Source organism: Anser cygnoides, chromosome 8 (genome assembly GCF_040182565.1).
Source record: "Anser cygnoides isolate HZ-2024a breed goose chromosome 8, Taihu_goose_T2T_genome, whole genome shotgun sequence".
NCBI lineage: Eukaryota > Metazoa > Chordata > Aves > Anseriformes > Anatidae > Anser > Anser cygnoides.
The window spans coordinates 30,677,741-30,701,303 of NC_089880.1; the positions used below are offsets into that span (position 1 = coordinate 30,677,741).

The 23,563-nt window shown below is 42.4% G+C and overlaps 1 protein-coding gene across 7 annotated transcripts in view; it reads left to right on the forward strand.

Annotated features, from left to right (window-relative positions):
• Positions 1-23,563, forward strand: part of PATJ (PATJ crumbs cell polarity complex component) — a 147,755-nt gene that overhangs the window by 35,397 nt on the left and 88,795 nt on the right. For all 7 annotated transcript variants that reach the window (XM_048062237.2, XM_048062236.2, XM_067001724.1 and 4 more), the window contains 7 exons: positions 397-525; positions 14,608-14,817; positions 15,710-15,823; positions 18,549-18,920; positions 20,040-20,160; positions 21,831-21,987; positions 23,084-23,155. In XM_048062237.2, the coding sequence (XP_047918194.2) occupies positions 397-525; positions 14,608-14,817; positions 15,710-15,823; positions 18,549-18,920; positions 20,040-20,160; positions 21,831-21,987; positions 23,084-23,155 (1,175 nt within the window). The remainder of the gene's footprint in view (positions 1-396; positions 526-14,607; positions 14,818-15,709; positions 15,824-18,548; positions 18,921-20,039; positions 20,161-21,830; positions 21,988-23,083; positions 23,156-23,563) is intronic.

The following is a 23,563-nucleotide window of genomic DNA, read 5'->3' on the forward strand; positions in this document are numbered from 1 at the left end:
CATCTGGTCTTTCCATAAGCTGACTGTGACTGGTTAAATCTTTTATGCTAAGACATTTATTTTTCCTTTATGCATCTAATGGGACAGCTGAGGTTCATCAACATGTAACAGGTTAGTAATATTGCTACGACTAATTTGTCTAATACGTAGGTATTCATATGCCAGGTTGGGCTCCAGTGCTCAGAACACATAGGCATAGAAGCAAGGGAGTGTACAAGGCAGCAAGTTGCAGAAGGTACCGCTATCTAAAACTGGATTTGGTGTTCAAAGAAGTTGTAATTCAATAAAAGGTCATATTTTAGGGCATGTATGAGCCATTAATAATAATCAAACTTTTAACAGTGCTTGTAAAGAACTCCAAAGCATAGTATTTGAACTAGAGTTTTTATTTTTCAGGTGAAACCTGAGGAAGACATTAATCCTGAAGAAGAAGAAGGGGAATTAGCGTTATGGTCTCCTGATGTGAAGGTTATTGAACTAGAGAAAGACAAAAATGGCTTAGGATTCAGCATTTTAGACTATCAGGTATACTTTCTATATCACTAAATATTAAAAATTCTGTTGATCCTTTTCTTATATGGTGCCTTAAGGTGTTTTGTAATGTTGATTATTGGGTCAAGTCATCAACTTGGTGCTTGGGCCCCGAAACTCTGTAGGGAAAAGTAGTTTATTTCTAGGCCAACTCTATAAACTATAGTGTACAGCTTATTCAAAACTAGTCTGATTATTGACTGTGATAAAGTGCAAAATTTCTAATCAGACTTTACCTCATAACTCTGAGTTTAATGGCTAAATGTTGGGGGGGATGATTTTTAGTTTGTTTTATTTTGTTTTAACTTGGAATGACTTCTCAGGTGTAGTGCAAAAAAACTTGCTTAGGTATTGCAACATCACTTATGTACCATATTTAATTAGTCTTTTTCTTTCTGCCCTTGCTGCCCCAAATCGCTTTTATTTATAAATGCAGTGGTAGTCTGCAATCTGTGGTCCCACTCAAGTCGTGGAAAGATTCAGCATTTCAGACATTGAATCAAGCCATAAAAGCAAAACTATCTGATTTCTAAGGAGAGTTTATGAAGTTAAAGTTTTACCATGACTGCCCTTCACAGTCAAAAGGGAATGTCAGGGCTCACAGGTGAATTTGTGTTGCAAACTCAAGTTTCTGTAAAATATAAATTTGCTTTAATGAATTGCTTTAACGTATTAGTATAAGAATAGAGATCGAAGAACCTAATTAACAAGTTTTTCAATTATGCCTCCTTGCTTAAACTATTAAACGGGCATGCTGGAGATGAAGGTAGAATTTTCAGTATTAAAAAAAAAAAAAAAAGACTTTCAGTAGCCATTTATAGCTTAAAAGTGATTTCTCCAAGAAGAAACATTTTTTGGCAGGTTATATGCTTAGTTGTTAAATTCTTTAGAAATCAACAGAAAAGTGTTTAATTGGGGGAAAATTCTTCCAAAGTTAGTTAATTATTCTTTCCAAAATATTGGCTTCAATTGAATGTACAGAAACTCAAAATCTGAAGTCAGAATGAAATGTTCTTAATTTTTCTAGTCAACAGGATATATTTTTTAACTTCTAACCGTCATACTTGTAAGGAAATAAAACAGTTGGATCACTCTTCATAATAATATACACATCACATCTGAGTGCTGCCTTAACATTGTAGTTCAATAAAATGTATTCAACTGTTCTGCATAAATGTCAAGTGATGTAAAATTCAATTATATTTTTGATACAATAGGACGTGAATTGGGGGTGAATTAAAATAAAAAAATATCTGAAGTATTATGCAAAACCATTAATTCTATATTTTACCAGTGTGATTTAAGATTACTGAAAATAGATCCTGTTAATCATTTTCACTGACACATGTTGTGTTACAGTGCCAGCTTTACTGGAGAGTTGCTAGGAGTCTTTACAGAGCAGTAATACACAGATTTGCTTTTAAATTCTCATATAATCAGAATTAATGAAGGCTTTAATAACAGGCTTTTTATTTACTTATTCACAGATGCAAATACATGAGCAATGTTGTGATACTTTCAGCTAAATTTAAATATATTCTAATCAATTCTAAATGAGTGGTAAACCACTTAATCTCAGATCTTTATAATTTCAAGACAAGATATTTGTGTATAAAGTATGCTCTTTTGTTTGGGATTTGCCTCTTAGATCTTTTACACTTTTCATCATCTGCAGATTAATTTTTATATAGATATCTGTGGTTGTGTGTGCATTTATGTAAATATATCCATCATATTCTTGAGTGCAGGGCAAAGAAAACAAGTAATTGTCCATGCTAGATTAGAGGGGAGGAAAAATTTGTGTGGTTACTGGGAGACTGTTCAGAATTGCTAAAGCAAGTTTGCTGAGAAGCACAAAATTACAGTGAAGTTTATAATTGTGGTTTAAAGGATCTGGATATCCAACTCTGTTTTTGACTTTTTTTTTTAATTACCCTTTTAAAAAATAATGAAAGCTTTGAGCCACATACTCTTTGTTTTGTGAAAAGAGATACAAGGCTTATAGTGGCAAGTACACTGTTTGCACTTATATCCACTGTTCATCTAAAATAAAATCATAGGATTACTCGATGAGCAAATCCAAGATGAATATGCACATGGCTTAGCTTCATGCGTCTAAATGAGGTGCATCAGTGACAAACCAACCCTTTTAGACTCCCATTAGTGTTGGTGGAGGCAGGGTTGGGAGGGAACGACTTTCTGAGAGGTGAGTCTGAGCAGAAGGGCTGTTCTTGGTGCGGAGATTTACACTCAAAGTGATTCTCTCAGTCCGTTACAGAAGCTTAAGGAAACTTTGGTGTTGGGTACGCAGCTCGGAGGGGGTGTGAATATTCATGGTTTTAAGATCAAAATATTTCTGTAGCTGTTGGTCAAAATGGAACTTCAGAAATAGCAGTAGGACTTCAGAAAGATAGGTAGAAAAACTGTGATGCACTATTATTCTGCCTTACTTCTCACTCCCATCAAGTCATGATGATGCCATCTCTGAAATGCTGTTGCAGTACCGCTGTATACTGGCCCATTTCAGTCACTGCTTGTGAGGGACTGGTGACTGTTACCTGCAGTATTTAAGAACCCCTGAAGCCTGCTCCTCCAGACATGCTTGCGCTGGGGTCTGCTCTGCCAGTGAGCAATGCCAGATGTGCTGCAGAAGTGGAAGAATGCTAATTAGACGCTGGGGTGCTCAGGGTGCCCTGCAAGTATTTTACTACTGCGTTCTCTGAAGCATTTTGAAGCACGAGGCTTTTTACCTTTCCATCTTAATTTTGAGTATAGAACATGATGTGGTGCTGAATGTTCTCCTGGTATACCATTTATACTCTCAGTCATCTGTTTTCTCAAAACGGGCGGCATGCTTGGTGTAAAGGATACCGTGCTTCGGTTGTCTGAAACGCTGCAGTTCCCATGTCATGCTCCGAACAAACAGTATTAATGAAAACTCTTAGTGAGGTAGAAGAGGCCTCTGAGTACTTAGAAAACTGAGTGCTGAGATCGAGAAATTATTACTCTGGTATATGAATTTTTAATGGGCTGTCTTTCTAATAATGTTTCATCTATCAAACAAATGATAAGCATGTCCCAAGTGGCTTACAGGATATTCCCAGAAATGCACAAGCATAATTCCAATGCCTATATATTTTAATGAACTAATTACAAATTAATTATACCAATTATGCTAAATCAATGGTATTGCTACTTTGTCCTGTGTTTTCTTTTGTCTGTGTTGAGCGATTTAGGTGCTCAAAACAGAGCTTTCTCCGTTATTTATTTATTAATTAAGGCCCTCTTCAGAGGACTGTTCAGGTGTTCCTAAAACTTTGGGATGCCGTTAGAGACCTAGAATAGACATAGCCTTTTTGTCATGACAGGGTTGTATTTGTGCTGTTCAGCTTCACAGGATCACTGGGTATAAAAAGATATCTCTTCCTTTTTGCCAGATGTCTGAATTTCTAAATACTTAGCAGGAAATGTTAAAATGTTTGAAATTGGCATCTTGCTAGCAAGGCTAATACTTGCTGAGGGGGGAGGTAGATGGGAAGGGCTGATCTCGGGCTGTGTTTCTTGAAATGATTGCTTTCAATGGATTTTTTTTTTCCTTCCCACCGTGATGGCTTATTTAAATAACGAGCGTCGAAGAGGTATTAGAATGAAGCCTTCTGTGTATTTTTCTATTGTCACCGCTGTGTTGGGATCTTGTCAAAGCTCTCAGGCAGGGCATTGCTTTTCCTTGATAAAGCCTGGCTGCCGAGCCCGCTGAGGGAGGCCCTGCCGGCAGGCTCGGCCTGCAGCCCGCTTTCTGTGGTGATAAGGCCTCGCGTCGTGCCGCCGGGGACCGAGCAGCAGCCTCCTGGTACGGCTCCACCTCGAGCAGGGACCTGCCCCCCCCCCGGCCATTAAAAAGGTGTGCTGTTCGGTCCTCGGGCCAACTTCTCTCTGAAGTAATATACTCTACCTCCCTTAATTTCCTTGTAATTTCACTTGGAGAAGTTGCTCTCTTTTTCACCTCTTAACTAACTTTTATGTAGTGTTGCTGGCACAGTTAGCGGCAAGCGGGTTTTGATGGTGAGTGAGGGACCCAGTGCGCAGCTTGTAGAGTGCTTTGGGATCATCTGTGGTGCAGAGGGCTACGCCAACGGGTTTGAAAGCTTCCAGCTTGTTGGTAACTTCGTCTAGCCTGGAGCTAAACCTCCGAGCCTGCAAGTCAGGAGCTGAGCTGCTGTTATTGAGACCAACCCCTTTTCGTAGAAAGAAGTGAAAATGGAAGAGGGCATGGTGTGCCGGCAGGTTAAATGCAGGAGAAATGCCGGATAAAAATGGCTGCGGTCCCAGGGGGTTAGAGTGAGAGGGAAGAAAAATCACACAAGATGAAGACTTTAAGAGAGAAAAGCGATCCCATTAGTATAAAGGGTACTTTGTGTAGCCCTGAAATAGTGTTTAGCAAAGACCTGGTGCACGCAGGCAAACGGTTCCTGTCAGCGATGTTTTACAGAAATATTGGAAAAACCACAGGTAGCTGAGTCACAGATTTCTTGAGGCAGTATTGACCAGAAGGCAACTTGAATGGTCTGATGAGCTTTTATCAAATTAAACAAAAAGCTGAATGGACTTTATGTGGAGCTTAATTTACTGTGCTTTGAAGTCAGAGTATTTTAAAGCAGCTGTTTTAGAAGTGTGTGAAACTAGAGAGGACGAGGTTCAGAGCGGAGAGGGCTGACATTTGACATGGCTTGTAGGATCGCTTGGGAGATGCTGTGCTTGGAGGGCAAGTCCCCGAGTACCCGGCTGCCCCAGAGACCTGGCGGTCAGGAGCTCACGGGGTCACCAGTGCTGAGGTGGGTGTAAATATCTGCACATCCGTGCCGGCAGTAACAGGCACGTCCACACCGTGGGCTTCGTGCTACCCAGACCTGAAGCAGCATGAAGTGTGCCTGCCTTCTCCTCCCGGGTCAGTGCTTACCGGGTTTTTACTGTGATCTGACTACAGGGACTCCACAGCTGCCTTATTCCTGGGGTTGTCTTCATTATCATGGTTTTTTTCTTACTGTCGAACTGAAGTCTTTCTCGCTGCACATTCAGCAGGTTCTGTTCTGCCCTTTTCCCAGGGAGCATGGGAAACGATCGTTTTCTTTTTACAACAAAATCGCTGCGCAGTCATTCACAACAGGAAGTGAAGCAATTTAAGTGTCTCTAAATATCTTTTTTTGCTTCTTATACCCCAAACAAACAGACTCCAGATGTAGAGTTACAAAAAAGCAAACTGACTTATTTGTGGAAGGTGGTATCCAACCAGATTTTTTTTCCTATTTTGGACTGTCCAACAGCGAGATGCAGGCTGGAATGTTTGGACAAGTCGCTGCCTAAACATTTGCCCTCTTGTGATAATTTGAGCTTTGTCTGTCTTGTGATAAGTTTGTCATGAACAAAGCAGCATATTCATGTCCTTGTTAAGCACATTTTCACCTGATCATGTGATGGAAACCTGTGGCTCACTTGCAAAAGCTGCACAGCTGTATTAAAAAGCAGTTTTACAATGGCTATCAGCTTGGTACTGGGGAAACTGATAAAGGCGCTTTTCTCCCATCTCTACAACCCATCCACATTCATTAACATCAAAGTTCTGTAAGCCTCAGTACCAACTGTGTTGGTACTCATCTCACGGAGGATTTGCTTCTCTCCCCCTATGGGAAAGTTCTGCATCCTTTAAATCATATTAAGCTGCTTCATTTGTAAAATGATTCTTAATAGTGTGCCATGTATTGAATTCAATGTAGCTTTTTGAAAAATTCTCTTGGAGTTCAGCTTAAATACTACTTTTCAGGACTGAAGAGCTGGTGAATGCAGCTGAGCACATTCCTGGTGAAGTTTCTAGGATGTTCGTGATTAGTGGTTTCCAAACCTCAGTACGGCAGCACTGAAGGCGTTGGGAAAGCAGAAACCACGTTAATAAGAAATCAAAGAGACTGTGTATCTCAGCGTGAGATACAGACAGATGCGCAGGAATACATTGCTTGGGTAGGTAGAGAAGCTGAAGAACTGGGATGCAGGAAGGCATGTTAGGGCTTGGGCATGCCCTGAAGTTGGGCTGGAGGGAATCATCAGTCTGATTTTGGGTGAGAAGGTAGGAAGGGATCCCGTGCATGGAGCGGCGTGGCGTGTCCTAGGGGTGACGCTCCTGCACAGAGCCCGTCTGTTGTGAGCTGCAACAGCCACTGCTGGGAACAATACCTGAGTGTGCAGAGAGAGCAGAGTGTTACTTAGAACATCTGTTTTTCTTTGGGTTGTCACATATCCTTGAAGTAAATACTGAGCAGTATTATTATTAACCTTTAGAAATGTTTTCCCTGTTCCCCCGAATTCTACCAATCTGGTTGTTCTTTTTCATTTCCTGCTAGAAAGAATAGCGTTTAATAAAAACAAAAAACCCCAAACCAAAGAAATTCATTATTATTCCACAGATGTCTTCTGCCTGCAAGAGAAGCAGAGTACTTAAAGGGCCAAAACTGTAGTTAAAGTTTCTATAAAACACTTAGCAAATCTCACCAAGGGTAAGATAATGTAGATGAAACTAGGGGAAACTATGTGATGGAGGGCTGCTTAACTAAAAGCTGTGCTAGCCTTTCAGTAAGTGTGTGGAGATGGAGGAGCAGCAGGCACGTAAAAACTCAACCCAGCCAGCTCAGAGTCTCGCTCTGAACTTTCGAGATCGAGGTGTGTGTTGGTGCCGATGGGTAAACATGAAGAACTCTGAAAGCTTGTGGAAGCTGTGAGGTATTCTGTTTTCTTAATGCCTCACCCTTCTGGGAGGTGCTGCTCCACAAATCCAAATAGTACTGTTGCGCTTAGAGTTTTTCCTGTCCTCCCCTGGTTTCCCCAGTAGCCTTAAAATTCCCTGCAGCCTTTTTCCCACCCTTCTGTCTTCTCCACCATCCATGCTGTCGCAAGTCTTCTTTGGCCACTGTCACTGTCCGCAACCCCTTGTTGGAGGAAGAAATCAAACAAACAAAAAACCCCAAACAAAGCCTACCACCACCAGCCTGTCCTGTCTCCCTACTTTTCTTTTGAAGCTCTTTCTGTAGCAAATTTTCCGTAATTCATGTTTTTTGCTCTCTAGGATGCAAGGTCTCCATGTGGAGAGCTCTGCTCGGTTTGACAATGTGTGCTGTGCTGCCACGGGCTGTTAGCGGGGCTGAGGTCACTGTGCCTACCTGTGGAGCTGCCTGCTTGGCTGTCTGGGTGGATTTTTAGACTATCCAGGTGGATTTTTAGTTCAGGGATTGTTTGAATCCGAAAGCTGGTCAAGCTCAGAGCATGCATTAAGTCCGTTGGCTGCAGGTTATGCAGGTTACGACTCTTTCCCTTGGCACGGTGGTATTTTTCTTTATTCCCACACATCTCTCTCCCTTTTATCTCATCACACAGTGGCTTTCTTCCATTTCCTTATGAGTTCAGGGTTTTTTTTCCCTTATCTCAGTGGCTTTTCCCTGTAGTCAGCATTCAGTGTGTTTTTTGTTTTTTTTCTGGAGATGGAAGTCTGAAAGTCTGAGGTATTAGGAGACTAATGAATGTAATCCCTGTGACTTTAGCTGTGTTGAGAGCAAATATGAAAGGTGGATGAAACCCCAGGTTGATTGAAAAGTTTGATAAATTAAAAGATAGCGACGTGCACGTGAGCCCACCGCACAGTGCCGCTTTCAAAACTGCCGTAGTCAGTGCCTATCTTTCATCTTTTCAATTCGAGAAGAACAGCAGTGAGCAAGCTCTCTTTCTTCTGGCCATTCCCCGGGGACACTCGTCCTGGCTGCAGCCTGGGTGAACTGCCGAGGAGCTCTGGCTGTGCCGTGCCCGCTGGCCCCAACGGATGGATGGACAGACGGATGGACGCGCTGAGCGGTCTCTGGCCACCGTGCTCGTTCTTGCTGCAGAGCACCTGGACGACTTCAGGTCACTGATGGTGAAAGCCCGCTGCGGGAAACCCCTGGAGCCACCTACTCCTATTTTCCTGTTCTCTCTTCTCCTTTGGGTGTGGCTCGGGTTTGCTTTTTGTTTTTTCCCCCTCTGTGGATTCCTGCTTCTTTGCTGACACTTCCCACAACGGAGGTTTTGATTAATGCTGGCTGTCCCCTAGAGCTTCTGCAATACTTTGCCTTATTCCCTCTCTGCAGATCAATAAACACTTACGTTTTATTTCCAGTGCTTTGCCTTACATCACAACAAAGTTCAGTCTTCTTCCTTGGCTGCCTTTCTGTGTCGGTGTGAGCGCAGCACGCCAGCTTGTGTTCCTGTGGCACAGCCAGCGGCCGCTCGCGCTGCGTGGGCCTCTCCCGAAGCAGTCCTGCTCGATTCAGTCTCGTGTGAGTGGAAGTGGCAGAAACAAGTCTTAAACACTTTGTGTTTCCGTGTGCTTGCCCACGGTATCTCGAATTCGCTGGTCGTTGGCCGCAGTGTGAAGCACGGTGGGTGTAACAAAAACTAGCTGAGCACTTACTCAGGGATGGTTTGGGGTTTTTTTAGGCGTTGAGTACCTTTGGCAGTTCTGAAGACCAGCTCCTGTAAATCTGAAGAAGTGAATGAACAGAAGGTTTGAACTGCGGGTCTCAAGCCCAAATTGAGGCCATGTTAAGGAGGGGATTGGACCTCACTCACACCTGGTTCCACCTCTTCTCTGTTCCAGTATGGAAGTACTTAAAGGCTTGGAGAAGGGTGCAGGTTGGTTCTTTCTGGACTCCTGCGCCCAGCTGACTGTCGGTGTGCGTTTGTGGAGGGGGTTCTGCAGTGCGGTGAGTGGCACTTGGCAAAACGAGGGCCTGGATGAGTACTGGGAGTAGTTTCATTACACTGAGCATACAGGTAAATGATTTCATGCGCTTCGTTGTGCCTGATAGTAAGATGAACATCGAAGGCACTCGTCTGGTCCTCGTGGTTGTTGATGTCTGTGTGTTCCTCATGCAGCATGCTGCAGTGCTGTGCTGCGGAGTCTTTCAGTCTGCTATCGTACTCAAGTGCAGACTGGAGAGTTTTAAATATGTATATGTATGTTAGACCTGGAAGTGGTCCCATGCAAAATGTAATGAAGCTGGGTTGCTCTGACCTCTGAGCTCTAACATGTGTTTGTTTTGGCGCTCTCGCAAAAACCTGCAGTATACAAATTGGCACTTGTAAAATTGTTCAGATAAATCAAAATTGGTACAGGGAAAAAAAGTTTCAAACTGTTTCTTTTGGGATTCTTTGCCATGCTATTTTTGATGTGTGTTTTCAGAGGAGTGTTTGTGTGGCAGCAGGCAGTTTGTTGCTTGAAGAAAGCTAAAATATTCTAGGAAGTCAGGCGAGCTGAATTTAGATCTTGCACGGTGCCAAAACTAATATAGCCTGCAAGTGAGTGAGAGTGACTTTGTGCAGTAAATGTCAGTCACCCGTGGCTTTGTCTTACATTTTCATATGAGCCTTTAAAGAAGAAAAACACAAACAAAACCCCAGAAAATGTGGTAGCTGCTTACAGCCAGTCGAGTCGCAGCACAGCCGGCCCCCGGCGCCCTGCTCCTGGCTGGGTGCTCGGGGTGGGCGCCCTGGGCTGGGCCGGCCTGCAGTGCCCTCTGGGGGCTGCTGCAGAAACCTCTGCTGTCGGAGATTGGTATCATTTTAATTTTCTGCTGTGATGGACAGAGGTAATCCGTGTTGGTTGTATTTCCAGACTTGTTTCCGAAGGATAGCTCACGGAGCGTGGACGCTGGGTGCTGGCGGCGAGCGTCACCGGTGGGACCCTGACTTGGAGCCGCAGCGGGGTTACGCACCGGCAGCGGTGCACGTAGGACTCTGTTAACTCCGTCCTCCTGGGACTCCTAACGTTTTAGCAGATCTCAGGTTTTTAAGAGACTTTGTACTGCTCCAAACGCAGGGATCCCAGAGGCAGCAACTGCAGTGGCCCCTGCCTGACTCTTTGCACTGCTAAATGAAGCCAGAACAAATGAGGCTCTGAAAAGGAGGAGAAAAATTTGACACCTGGCCTCCAGGAAACATTGGTGGATTTTGATGAGGAGCGGTAGGGGGGAAGGGAAAAACTCCAGTTCAGTGCAGTTAAATATACGGTGTGCTAAGTGTGAATAAATTGTGACTATTTTGAACAAGTTCATATACTCCGTGGCTGGCTCGAGCACAAAGGGAAAGACAACAGCCACAACGTACTGCCTTCTCCAAGGGTAACCTGGAGGCCAGCATCCCGGGCTGCTGCTGCTGCACAGCAGTGGTCAGCTTTCATTATTCATACAAGTTGCAGGTTTTTTTATGTGTAATCCTTTTTTTTTTTTTTCTTTTGAATTTGTATCAGTGCCTTGCGAGTGAGGAGTTTTTTCGGACAGCCTTACTTTCCAGTGCGATTCCTTCTCCTCATTGTTCACGGAAGGTTCCTTCGTGCAGTACGCTGGGGTTACAAGTTCCTTGCTAAAGGTACCAGCCTTGGTTCGGCGTGCACAGGGCTGTCCTGTGCACACTCCCTCCTTGCTGTAACACAGGGTTTTGTAGGCATATAACAACTGCTTCAGCTATCCACCCGGAGTCCCTGCTGTATCCCAGCAATGTGCCATTACTGCAACATCTCAGCGCTGGGCTTGGGGACAGGGGTTCTTCCCTGCCTGGAAACTGTGTCCAAGTAAACGGGCTCTTTGCTGTAAAGCAGACTGAAATGCGGACCTGGACTGGTAGTGACTAAAAATCACTATTATCTGGCTTAACAGCAGGCAAGTGAATCAAGAGCCTCAGGGTAGGTGCGTACAGTCCCAGTCAGCGTCGTTCAGTGACCTCGAATGGCTCTGGCGGGTCTCTTACTGTGGAGGTGGCCCCAAAGCCCGTCAGGGCACTCCAGGGCGAGCTTGTCTCTTGCACTTAGTACAGAAAGTGAGAATCTGGTTTTCAGCTGGCTGCTAGCACTGCTTGTCCAGTTGTACTCACTGTTTACAAGACGTGAATGTGAATTTAACGGCTGCTGTCTTGTTTTAGCAGGTGGTGTTCCTTAGGGTGCGTTCGAGTTGAAATTGTAAGGCAAGGTTCCCAAAAACCATTGCTGCTTTTGTTTTGGTAAGAAAAGCACGGTGCGACCCACAGTGGCAGTCACCCTCACGTTAAGTTATAGAGATATGTATCAGTAATTACACCTTGAAATCTGGTAGGTCTCTGTCTCCACATGTGGCTTTTGTTGCATTCCTCTCGGCAGTCGCGTTGTGATTCATGGTGCTGGTAACAAACACGTGGGGCTCTTACAGCACTGCCCGCATTACGGGCTTAACCCTGTCACCGTGCAGCCTACATTGCTCTTCTCTTCCTGTACAATAGCTCCCTCTGCTTGAAACCAGCAGTGGAGTTATAACCTTTGTTTTGTATTTGCCTGATCAATGGGTTTTGATACAGTTCCCTTTCTTGAGCAGATTTCTTTTGCTGCTTTTTGTGAAGCAGTTCTGATACCTGACTTAGGCTCTCTGTGAGGTGTTGCGCGGCGGTGCTGCTAACCCTGCTGCTCTCAGACCTTTGCTGCGCGGGAGCTGCGTGTGTTTGCAGGAGCTCTTACCGTTCTCCTTGTTAACATCAGGATTACACTTGGTTGGAACATTTTGTCAGCTAGGCTAAATCTTATCAAAACACGCTGATTTATTCATGCCAAAATATTTTGATTTCAGTGAAAACTTGCATTGAAACAGGACTGTTTGTCATCAGAAAAGGGGTGGCTCGGCCACTGCCCTTGAATATCTGTACAGGAGAAGCTAATGGTGGTATTCCCATGTCCTGCTTCAGTGCCTCTGATCTGGAACCAAAAGGAGAGAAGCTTTGGATCAGATAGAGCAGGGAGTTGAGCCTGGTTCTCCTACGTTCTCAGCCAGTGCCATAATTACCGGGCCAGCCATTCGCGTGCAAACCTTTGTCAGCTTATGTGCATAGGTAAAGATGAGTGCTGGTTTTGTTTTGTTCAGGTTTTTTAATCAATATAGCTAAGCCAGCAGAAGTTATAGTATGAAAGCTGCTGTGTCAGCAAAGGTGCAGCTTTGCTGAGAGAGCGTTCACCCATTTAGGGAGCCAGCATAAACCTTGCTTGCCATGGCAAGATGAGCCGATGATAAGAAAACTTGCTGGTTTGGTTCTATCAGCAAAGCCTTCCTAGTGCAAGCAGTGCCTTCCCTGCTTCAAAACAGCTGTCCTAACATGATCCTGGTTTTGCAAAGAAGTCCAAAAGGTTATTTATGCGTTGGAGCAAACCCCAAAATTGAAAACCTCTCAAGATTCTGTGTCAAACGGAGTATTTCTTCTCTGCTCAGCCGTCCTCAGGATGGTTGGGCACGTGGTTTTCTTGGTAAGGATAGGCAAAGCTGCCTCTGGACACAAAGGGCAGCAGTAACTTTACATTTTCAAAATTCAGCTCTTTTAAAGCAAACTTTTTTTTTTTTTTTTTTTTTTTACTTCTTGGAATCCTTTTGTACTTTTCTGGACTTCCTGCATTTGTTGGGGTTTATTTTTTGCCTTCTAGTAATTCCTGAAGTGTACACAATGCGAATAGCTTGGTGTTTGAAACACATGAAATCCTTTCCACTCTGCGTTGTACGAGGTACAGGCCGTTGGACAGCCGAGCGACCTGGCACTCGTTCGGTAGGCAGAACAGCGATGTGCAGCAGAGGGAAGTTCCTAGGCTTGGTTATCGGGGCATGATGCTAGCAAGGAAGTCTCTTCCTACGATGCTGACACCCAGTGTTTGTGAAGTTTATAAAATGATGGGGTTAAGCAGTAGAACAACAGAGAATTATTACTAGTACGTATTACTTGAATCCGTCCTCAGCGTGGCTCTTCCTGCTGAACTCTAATTTCGCTCCTCTGATTTCAGCCACTTGCAGATATTATGCTCATTGCCTCATATGTTTGCACATACCTTAAAAAAAAAATGTTCTCTTGGAAAGTAGTGTATGGTTGTATAAAAATAAGGAGTGAAAAAAAACATTCCTGTTTTCAAATTAACACTGAGGTGTGAATTCATGGTGGTCTATATGATTGGGATTCTGCATTTTTTGGTCCCTCCCATGCCCTGAATACGATGCAGGTCCTGAGGGAATAATAGTACGTGGTTATGCTTTTGAAGACACAGTGCGTACAAGGAACATTTCTGAACTTTATGAGCACTTAGGGGGAGGAGAAGGAGGGTTTCTGATCTTAAAAAAAAAAAAAGACTTCTGAGTGTCTTTCTGCCATATTGTAATAATTTTTGATTGTTTCATTGGATTGAGGATGAAATTTTAAATGGCTGAATGTGTGATAGAAATGACTTAATTATGATAGAAGTAACAGTGCAAAGGTAAATACTGGAAAAAAACGTGATGAAGTGAATTTCTTTTCATCAGTTTAGTTTCTCCAATGTGTATGATGCTGTCTGCTTCACATTGCTCTGTCTGTATTCATCACTGCAGTGCTCTGTGTCCTCAGTAAAGAGCTTAGTTGCTTTTCTGGTGCCGATCCTCTGCTCTTTCTTAAGGAAGCTTCGTGAGTGGAGAAAATTTCTGGAAGTTGTCCTGCAGATTTCACAAAGCACCAATACTGCAGTAGTTCAGTAAATGCATAGTGCTGTTTCTTGTATGTTGTAATTTTAATTCTTAAATTTAATAAACTAGTATTTTAAACTGAGTTTCTAATCTTATGGTGATCTTTAAAACCATTTTTGCTGCTATGAAGCTCTCGAATAGCATGCAGAATGGTTATTTTATGTAACACTAGCGCATGGCAGGCTGGATGGAGGGTTGTGGAAGAGTGCCAGTGTTGTTTCTTTATTTGCAGGTTGGCCTGGCTGTTTCTCCGTATGTAAGGAGACGGCAGGCAGGGCATCAGTCAGCTTTAGAATTAAAAATTTCTTAATGGATTAGGCAAGTGACAGAATATCTCCCTACTGCAAACCTTTCTTTTTGCAATCTGCAAGCCATGACTGTATTAGTAGACAGTCCTTTTTAATGTCTTAGCAAACTTCTATTGTGTAGAATAAGATGAGGAACGCGCTTAACTGCTCTTTATCTGTTCAGAATAAGCATTGCCTTTCTGGGGATTTTTTTTTTCTTTCAGGATCCCTTAGATCCAACAAGAACAGCCATTGTGATCAGCTCTTTGGTGGCAGGTGGAGTAGCTGAACGTGGTGGTGAGCTTTTACCGGGTGACCGCTTGGTGTTTGTCAATGAGAAGTATTTGGACAGTGCAACTTTGGCAGAGGCAGTGGAAGTTTTGAAATCTGTGCCGCCAGGAAGAGTTTCTCTTGGAATCTGCAAACCTTTGGTGGTAAGGACTGCAATTTTTTTCTGTCTCATTCTGTGACATGTAGATCAGGTTGCTGTATTTTGGGGGAGAAACTCATATGCAGGTGGAAAGCTGCTTATTTGCTGTGTGTGTACCTTGGATATGTGTTGGGTAGCTGGCAAATGGGCAGCTCTAAGGCCTAAAGGTCTGATGGGAAAACTGCTGTTGTCAAATTTCATCTGAAAGACCATCCAAATGGAATCAGAAGACATGTCTGGGCAAACCTGGGTGTGAACTGGCCTTATGCATAGGCGTAACGTGGTTCAAGGAATTTGGCAAATTAATCAAGTATGTGCTGAAGTCCCTTTCGCTCTGAGACACTGCTAAGTGCTTGCTTGAGCTCCAGTCGCATCAGAGAAACTTAATCTGTTTGGAGTCCAGACTGTAAATTCAAGTAGAATTTCCTTTTTTTCTGGAATCAGGGCTTTGGAATAGGCAGTAGTTTACTTGTGAACACTGCAGTATTGTTGATCAAGGGCAAGCAGGCAAAATTAATTAAAGTAAAGCACAATCCAATAGAAAGCGCTTGTAATTCAAACTGGTAGCAGAGGGGTGAAATAAAAATGTAGGAAGGTTGTTAAGTAAATTCTTTCCTTTTCTTAAAAAAAAAAATTGCTATGTCATTGTTGTTATCTTTGTCTTTCCTCTGCATCTTTTTTCTTTTTTTAACTGTATGCGTACTAATATCCTGAAGAGGACAGATTTTATTCTATCATCTTCTCCAGTGGTGACTTTCCCTTTTATCATTCTGTTACTTTTTTCGCCCTCTTTTCCAATAGCTGTCTATCCTTCTTCCCTCTTGTTTATTGAAAAATGTGAGCTTTTAGTTCTTTGTTTTGTTTTACTGACTTACTGTTTTGATCACCTTTCTTAGGGAGAAAGCAAAGAAGAACAGAACATGCACGGTGCGGATACCAGAATCGTTAAACCCAGCCCTGGATCTCCAGAGCCAACAGATAATTTCTCAATAATACTTGAAGCACCACAGGTATTTATTTTTTTTTTTTTGGTTCAGCTGAAGTTTATAGGGCAGGAAATAACATTTTAAAGTCAGAAGATAGCGTGCCCTTCAGGTAAGATTTCAGTGTTGGATATGCTTCAGGTTAGTTTCCTTCTGGATTCTAACAGCTAACTGTATGCTAATTGTGCTGTGAACACCAGGCATATACGTTGTACTTACCAATGCAGTTCCTGGACTGCACTATCAAATTTACTGTATGATTAAAATACCTTGGGACACCTTGGATATGAAATAGGAATGCTATATTACTAGTAGTTTTTGTATTACAATGAAGCAAAACAAAGAATTAGTCTGCTGTACAAGGCAAGCTTGAGATTTCTCCTTCGTAGACTTCCTGTATTGTCTCGAGTAATTTCGTTAGTCTCTTCTTCAGTTCTTCTTCCTTTTTTTTTTTTTTTTTTTTCTGAGAAGTAACTTGATTGTGGGAGGATGAAGCACTAAAGACAGTGAGAGAAACTCAGATGCCATGGTCATGGGCAATCGTATTGCAGTACTGACTTGTAGAGAGGGGGAGAGATTTTGTCATTTGTTTCCAAATGCTCCACAAATGTGAATTAATTCACATTGGTAAATGCATTCTTTTTAGACTGAAAAAGAGAGTATGTAAAGGATCATCTTGAACTACAACACCCTGATAAAAATAAATTCTAGATTTTCATACTGTTAAACCTGTCTACCTCTCTGTGGACACAAACCTAACTTTAATGCTGAAATAATGTTTTAGGACCACCAAAAGGAGCACTATTATGGGGTAGATGTAGGTGTATTATGTAGAAATTATCTTGGACATGTTACTGATTTTCATGAGGCAAAATGGAATTTATTGCTCATGAGGTGTATAGGAAGAGTTCCTGGCAGAGAAATTAGTCCTCTGCCAGCTCAGATTGTTTCCCTACTTCCCAAATAAAGCTAATGTTATTAAGTATCTGTACATAGAGTATTGAATCTCAGTCCTGGTGAATACAGGAACTGTAATAATCAGTTCATACAAAATACAAACAGGGGTATTTGCTTGTGTTTGGTTTTGCTTTATGTGTGACAGAATCGATGGTAGCATGGAGAAGTGTTGTAAAAATGCCATCCATTTATTACCTTATCTGCTCACGTGAGAGCCAAGAGTGGTGTGCCATGATGGCTTGTGCTCTGGTGTTCTAGCATAGTGCTGACGAAGCTGACTCAAAGCAAAAATCTTAAACATTTTATACGCTCCAACAGTAGACTTCACTATTGTGCCAGCAGGATTCCCTGTTCCGTTGGTAGAGCCTGGTACTGCAGTGCAGCAGTGTGTGGTTATACGTACCTACGTGCTGTATCGGGAGATGGCAATACAAATCGCTGTCTTGTTTCTGAGCAAAGTCAGCTGCTTTAGATTATGATGAAGCCGGTGCCTCTTACAAGACTACAGTGTTCGGAGAACGATGCTGCAGAAGCGAAATGAAAAGAAGTAATGTTGAAGAGAATCAGAATCTCTTCAGATCGGGTATTTAGTGAGATCAAGGTACACAGGGCAAAAAGGAACACTTAATGCCTATGAATATGGGGTAATTTCTAGACTATTAATGTGGTGCATTTGTGCCAGCTAGCATTACTGTGTTGTTTCCTTATGCTCTTGTCTGTCTCTTGCTTTCTTTCCTGACTCTCATTTGAATTATGAGCACTTTCTGGCAGTGTCTGAGGCTTTTTCTGACAACACAGAATTCTGACATTAAGGGTCAGAAATAGTGAAGTACCTTGGGGAGCATGGTAAGGGGAAGGAAGCAGAAAGAAAAATATTTTGATTCAGGACCCCTGAATCTGTAGATTGGTTTCAGTATTTGGGGTCTCGGTGCCCCGAAGATCAGGTTTGGGCGTACGTGCTTGGTAGCCTGAGGAGAGCTTTCAATATGTGGCAAGCTTTCTGGTCGCTCTGCAAGGTGTAAAATTTTGGAGACACCTGTGCAGGCTCAAGCTGTAGTCAGACTCACCCCGTGAGCCACTGAGTAGCTCCCCATTCAATTTAGGAGAAACACAGAGCACTGGAAACTGAGGGGCACGTTACAAGTGACAGAAAAAGAAGTGTTGAGCAAGATCTTTTGGTGCAGGGGTGAATGTATTTTTGGTTTTGTTGCACCTTGCTCTATGGTTTGAACTCAGTAGAAAACTGAGTTCTCTATTGTTTTAAACAGCAAGTTATTTATTAGAGTGTGAGCAGCCAATTATGTCTTTTTTTTTTTTGAGTATATGGTCATCTATCCTGCTGTCAGCCAACTCTCAGGCTCTTCTTGTATTTAACTGCTGCAGTTGTTTTGTAAGAAATGTGCGTGCATCCACAGAGCAATGACAATAATTCGAGCCACAAAGACACTTTAGCTGGGTTTGTATGTGCTTTTTCCTGTAGTTTTTAGTGAAATTTAATAATCCTCGTTCCCTAACTTGAGTCTAGATTGGTTAGCTGATTGATATTGCTGCAGCAATATCTGAGCTGTCCAACTTACATTTCGTTATATTTAAAGGAAATTGCAATGCCTACTTTTGCTATTAAAATCATAAGTCAGAGAGTGCATTTTCTTCGAGGAAAAAAATGCACAAGGTAGAAGATTTTCACTTTAAAAATCAGGATGTAATTTTAATACAGTTCTAACATAAAACAGCTTTAAAAGAGTTAGCAAGAAACCAAATGTAAAAATCTATATTCCTGTAATGTTTTATGCAGGGCTTCAGAGATGAAACACCTTTTAAAGAAGAAGCTGTTGATGAACCAATTTTGGACTTGGGAAGGTCATTCCAGCTTTCTAAAAATGACAATGAGTACGAGAAGGAGTCCTGGGAGATGCGTGAATTTTGGAAACCCAGAACAGAAGACGTGGATGAGGAACGGGAGATGTTGGTAGATGATGTGTATGAAGACCATTTAGACTTCCTGGAATACAGTGCCTCGCATCGGCAGGAAGCAGGCTTAGAGAAGAACCTCAATATAGACCAATGGGCTGAGAAACTTGAGGCAGCTAAAACACAAGACTTCAGATCTAGTGTTAACTTAAGTCCAGAGCAGTCCCTGGAATACCCATTCAGTAAGGAGCAAATGGTAAGTAGTGCTGCGCAGGGCTCAGTGCTGCACCCTGACCGTGAGGCCTGTATACCTCAAGGAAAATTCCAGATCTGAACTCTGTAAGGAATCTGTCTTGTTTTAATTACTAGGTGAGATCTGGGTACCTCTAGTGGACACCATCTATCCTTTTGTATACTTGGGAAGGTTCTGTTGTGTTCCTTAGTGTCTGTACATTGACCTGCTTGAATGAGGCACACGCTCTGGTTAGCCTGTACTTGGGTCTCCTTTCCCATCTCCGACACCTGGGCTCACTTCTTTTTTTGTAAGCTCTAGTAACCTGATGGATACATTTCCATAACAGCTGGAGTCAGGTTATGGTTTTAGTAGGCCAGGCTCCTCAGCAGCAATGTCAGTGAAAGGAGCTCCATCTTTTCCTCATTAGTTGTAGACCCAATCAGTTCCTTGAGCTAGATGGTGATGGAGTTGAGTGAAAAATGACATGGCAGAAGCAATGGTAAAAAGATACCTTTTATATCTACTTCTGGAGGAGGTAGAGTTTTGGATAAATTGCAAAACTCATATGACTACTTCAAGTATTCTTGAGAATATCTTTTCCTTCTGAGTTGTTGTTCATTCACTCGCTAATGAAAAAAGTGATAACCGCAGTCTTCCGTGCACCAGCTTCTAAGCTCCATGCTTTTATAGGAAGAAACTAAAGTGGAAAAGGATTTAATATCACAGCAACAGAGCGTTTCAGGTTTTGTCTGACTTATCTCCTTATGCGCTATGTACATAAACAGGCTAACACTGTAGCTTCTGCTGGCAGTTTTATACCACAGTGCACAATGTTCAGTCTATACATTTGTCACTAAAAACAACAAATGAACAAGAAGTAAACAACTTCCTGCCTGGATTGCAGGCAGGTAGAAAGATGCAATTGCTTATATCGCAATCGCGTAATACATTTTTCACACCTCTCCTTAATATAGTGCATAGATGAATGGTTAGTATTTCATAGTTATCTGAATACAGAAATATGAATGTAGTTGAGGAAATGTGAACGTTTGCTGTAAAATCAATGCTCATGTTAAATATCTCTATATAAGTTGCTGCTATTGCTTTCTAACTTTAATTACTTTTTTCTCCTCTGTGAAGTATGACGAAAATGCTAGCATAAGTTCGCTGTCTTCTGGAACTACAGCACGCAGCAGCTATCAAAAAGGCAGATTGGATACTGAAGCTACCCAGTCAGGAACAGAAAAACAGATGGATTTAGGTTCGTAAAAAGTTTTTTTTATTTGTTGTAATTTTGTATTTAGAAATTTCACTTTTATACCAAAGCGCAAATTTGTTTTCAATCTTTCAAATGATAAAATATTCAAATGAAGAGCTCTGCAGGCTCAAGGCAGTCTGGCTTTTAATAGGCTGCAGCTTCGTTTTCTTGCTGCTTCTTCAAATGTTTACCTACAGTTGTCACAAGTAATATTGAAAGTGGCTGCAGCTTTGTCCTGTCTGCGAAGAATCACTTTCCTCTGTCTAGCTACATCCCCAGGAGGACTCCAGGCGTGAGCTATTTTGTTTACGCATGTAATTTCTGTCAGGAATTTGTCTCAGTTAGTGTTGACTGCTGATTCTATGGATCTTCACACTTAACAATAATAATAATGATAGATGTGACAGACTTCAGAGGTAATTTTGCCACAACCAACACATGCAAATGAAGTCTATGGTACATGATTGCATCTTGGTTTTGTAATCTGTACTCAGGAGCAAAGTTTCTCCTTGTCAGATGGCTGGAGACCTTGTACTCAGCAACAGCTCTGAATATAGTTTTGTAGTTCGGTGGAGTCTGCTCTTTGGAGGAGATTTCCTGGAGCAGCTCGTGGGCCTGTTTGCAGTACGAGAAGCTGTAGCAACCTTTTTAGTTTCCCAGCAGCCCAACAAACTGTGAGTCTGGCCTATTTTTTCTGATGGCTTCATTTGCATTGGAATGGACATGAAAATTTGCCTTTCCAGTCTCTATACTGTGTCTCAAATGAGTGAGGTGGTTGTCCCTGCATGTGAGGGTTTTCCCCTCTTGGGTTTATGTGTGGTCTCCAGACTCTTGCTGGCAGAACGCTTACCTTCTCCAGGCTGCCTCAGAGCAGCAGTGAGGAACTCAGGAAATACGAGTGGTAATGGATGCACTGAAATGAATGAAGTGATTTCTTGGAGGGAGAAGGATTGGGGTGAAAATTTCAGCAAGCATTTTCTTCAGATTTAATCTGAATTGCTGCTTTTTCATCAGTATGTATGACTTGAGGTACCTCTTCAAGGCCAAATTAATTTTCTCTTCTCCCTCACCCCCCCCAATCAATGGTTAGGATTTGGTATGTCAACAGCAAACTAATTTATCAGCCTGCCTGAGAAAGCACTCACTGGGTGAAAGGAGGTTCTTTCCTTTCTTTGTCACCTGCATCACATACAGCAGGAGCTGTGTTAACCACAATGGCAGACTAATGACTCTGGCAAGGAGCTCTGGTGGTTTAATTAACGTTGATATTTATGGCACCAAATTGACATCAGTCATCCGTGCTGGAGCAGGGCTTTGCAATGCTCTCCCTGCATGAAGGATGGATTCACTATTCCTAATCGTGTTTTTGTGAGAAACATCTGTCACATAAGTTGTACCTAAGCATGTCTCAGTTCCACAAAGATCTGGCATTTCCTGTTATTGCCTTACAGAAGGTACATCAGAAGCCAGCTGCTATAAAAAAGAGTTTAGTGTGGTTTAAATTTCCTTCAAAATAAATGTTCTGTATTGTGTTCTGTATCACTGAGTCTCTTGATCATCACACACCATCCACATTTGGAACATGGTGAGCTAAGGGGTTTATTTCTGAAGGTGACAAGAAGATGCAGAGACAGAGGAAGCAAAAGTTTACATCTACACCTTTACTTCTTCAGGTACGAAGCTTTGGATCGACTCTAAAGTAACTGGGCTTGCCGTTGACCTAGAAGCTATTGAAAAGGAAGAACTAAAAGGGGAGGATTTTGTTTTTTCCAACAACCAGCAATCTGGGAGAGTTACCACCTTAGCTCAGCCCAGAACAGTGTCATACAGGTATGGAGAAACACTTGAGGTTTCAGATGACTTTTGCTTAATACTCATAACTTTTTTCCTTCTTTGCTTTGACTAATTGTTGAAATCTTTGTGCTGCTCTGAGATGTACTTTGGTAGGGGCCAGTTCTGTGACTTACAACCTTACTGAATCATTACTTCCCATATTTCTTCCTGAGTACTGGGCCACCTACTTCACTTCTCCCACAGAGAGGGGAGAGCCAGAAGAACGGATGTGACCTGGAGGAAAGGGATGTAGCCTTCACTGGCAGCACTGGTCTTTACTTCTTAAAGAGCTTTCCCTTTAGTTCCTTGCCAGATCTCCGTCCTCTTGCTTTTTCTTTTCCTTTGTGCTTCTCCCTCTTCCTTTTGGGAAGAGCAGTTCAACCATGGTCCTCAGGCCTGTGCAGGAAAAGTTTAATCTTGCCAGTGCTGCTGGGAAGCCTTGAGCTGGCACTGGTCACAGGCAGTTGCCACACCTGTAAATTGTCCCCTGCTTCCCCCACTAGTTTTGGGTGAGTGGGTCTACAGACAACACTCAGGGGCTACCAAAAATACGTGCAAGGATGGATTGTTTCAACCTTTCTGTGGGGACATGCAATTTGATACTCCCATTCCTCTTCCATGAAGAGACGAGTCATACGGAGTATAAAAGTTTAATTACACCCTGTTTGGGGTGTTTAATGGAACGCCCAGGATCTGTTCTCTCAGTTGCATCACACTAGGATTTCTGGTAAGCTAGACTGGCTTTATCATGTTTATATCCTTCTGTAAGTATCACAGCATATTAATCAGGAAGTAAATGTTAACTGCCTAAACAGCCATTCAGAATAAGGTACAGCAGTGGAAGTGTGTATATCGCAGAACAGCTAATAAATTTGGCCTGCCCATCATGTTTATTTCTGGTGCGTTCCTTAAGTACATTTAAACCTAAATACAAAAATTCTTGTCTAGTCTGTTGACTGTGCACAGTTGATTTAAACTGGACACTCTGCGAAGGCGTTGCTGTCACACTGCCAGATACAAAATATGCAAGGAATTGTGACCTGGCATAGCTGATGTGTTTTTTTTATTCTCCCTTCCCTCTGCCCCCAATTAGTGAACTGCCTGAGAGAGAAGAAGGAGAAGGAGAAGAAACTCCAAACTTCAGCCACTGGGGACCACCACGGACGTATGTTGATATGTTTACATCATTTCTCCCCATTTACCTTATGTCTTTATTTCTGTGAGCCTGATTATTTCTTATGTTTTTCTTTTTCTTCCCTCCTCTCTCGGTAACTCAGGGTACTTGTGTACCTTGGGCTTTCTTAGATACAGTGGATTTTTAACAGATGTTCAACAGAATTATACCTTCTATTTGTAGAGTTGACTTGGGAAAGCTTGGTGGGTTTACATAGTGGATCTTCTACAAGTTTGTGTTCATTCAGTACCTACTAGGTGTGAACAATGCACATAATGCTGCTGTCTTCTTCCATGGGTCTTCTACTAAACTTTGAGGCATAATCTGAATTGTCATCCAGCTCTTACCACGTTCTCATTGTATTGTTAACATTTTTAGGTAAATTGACTTTATGGTCCT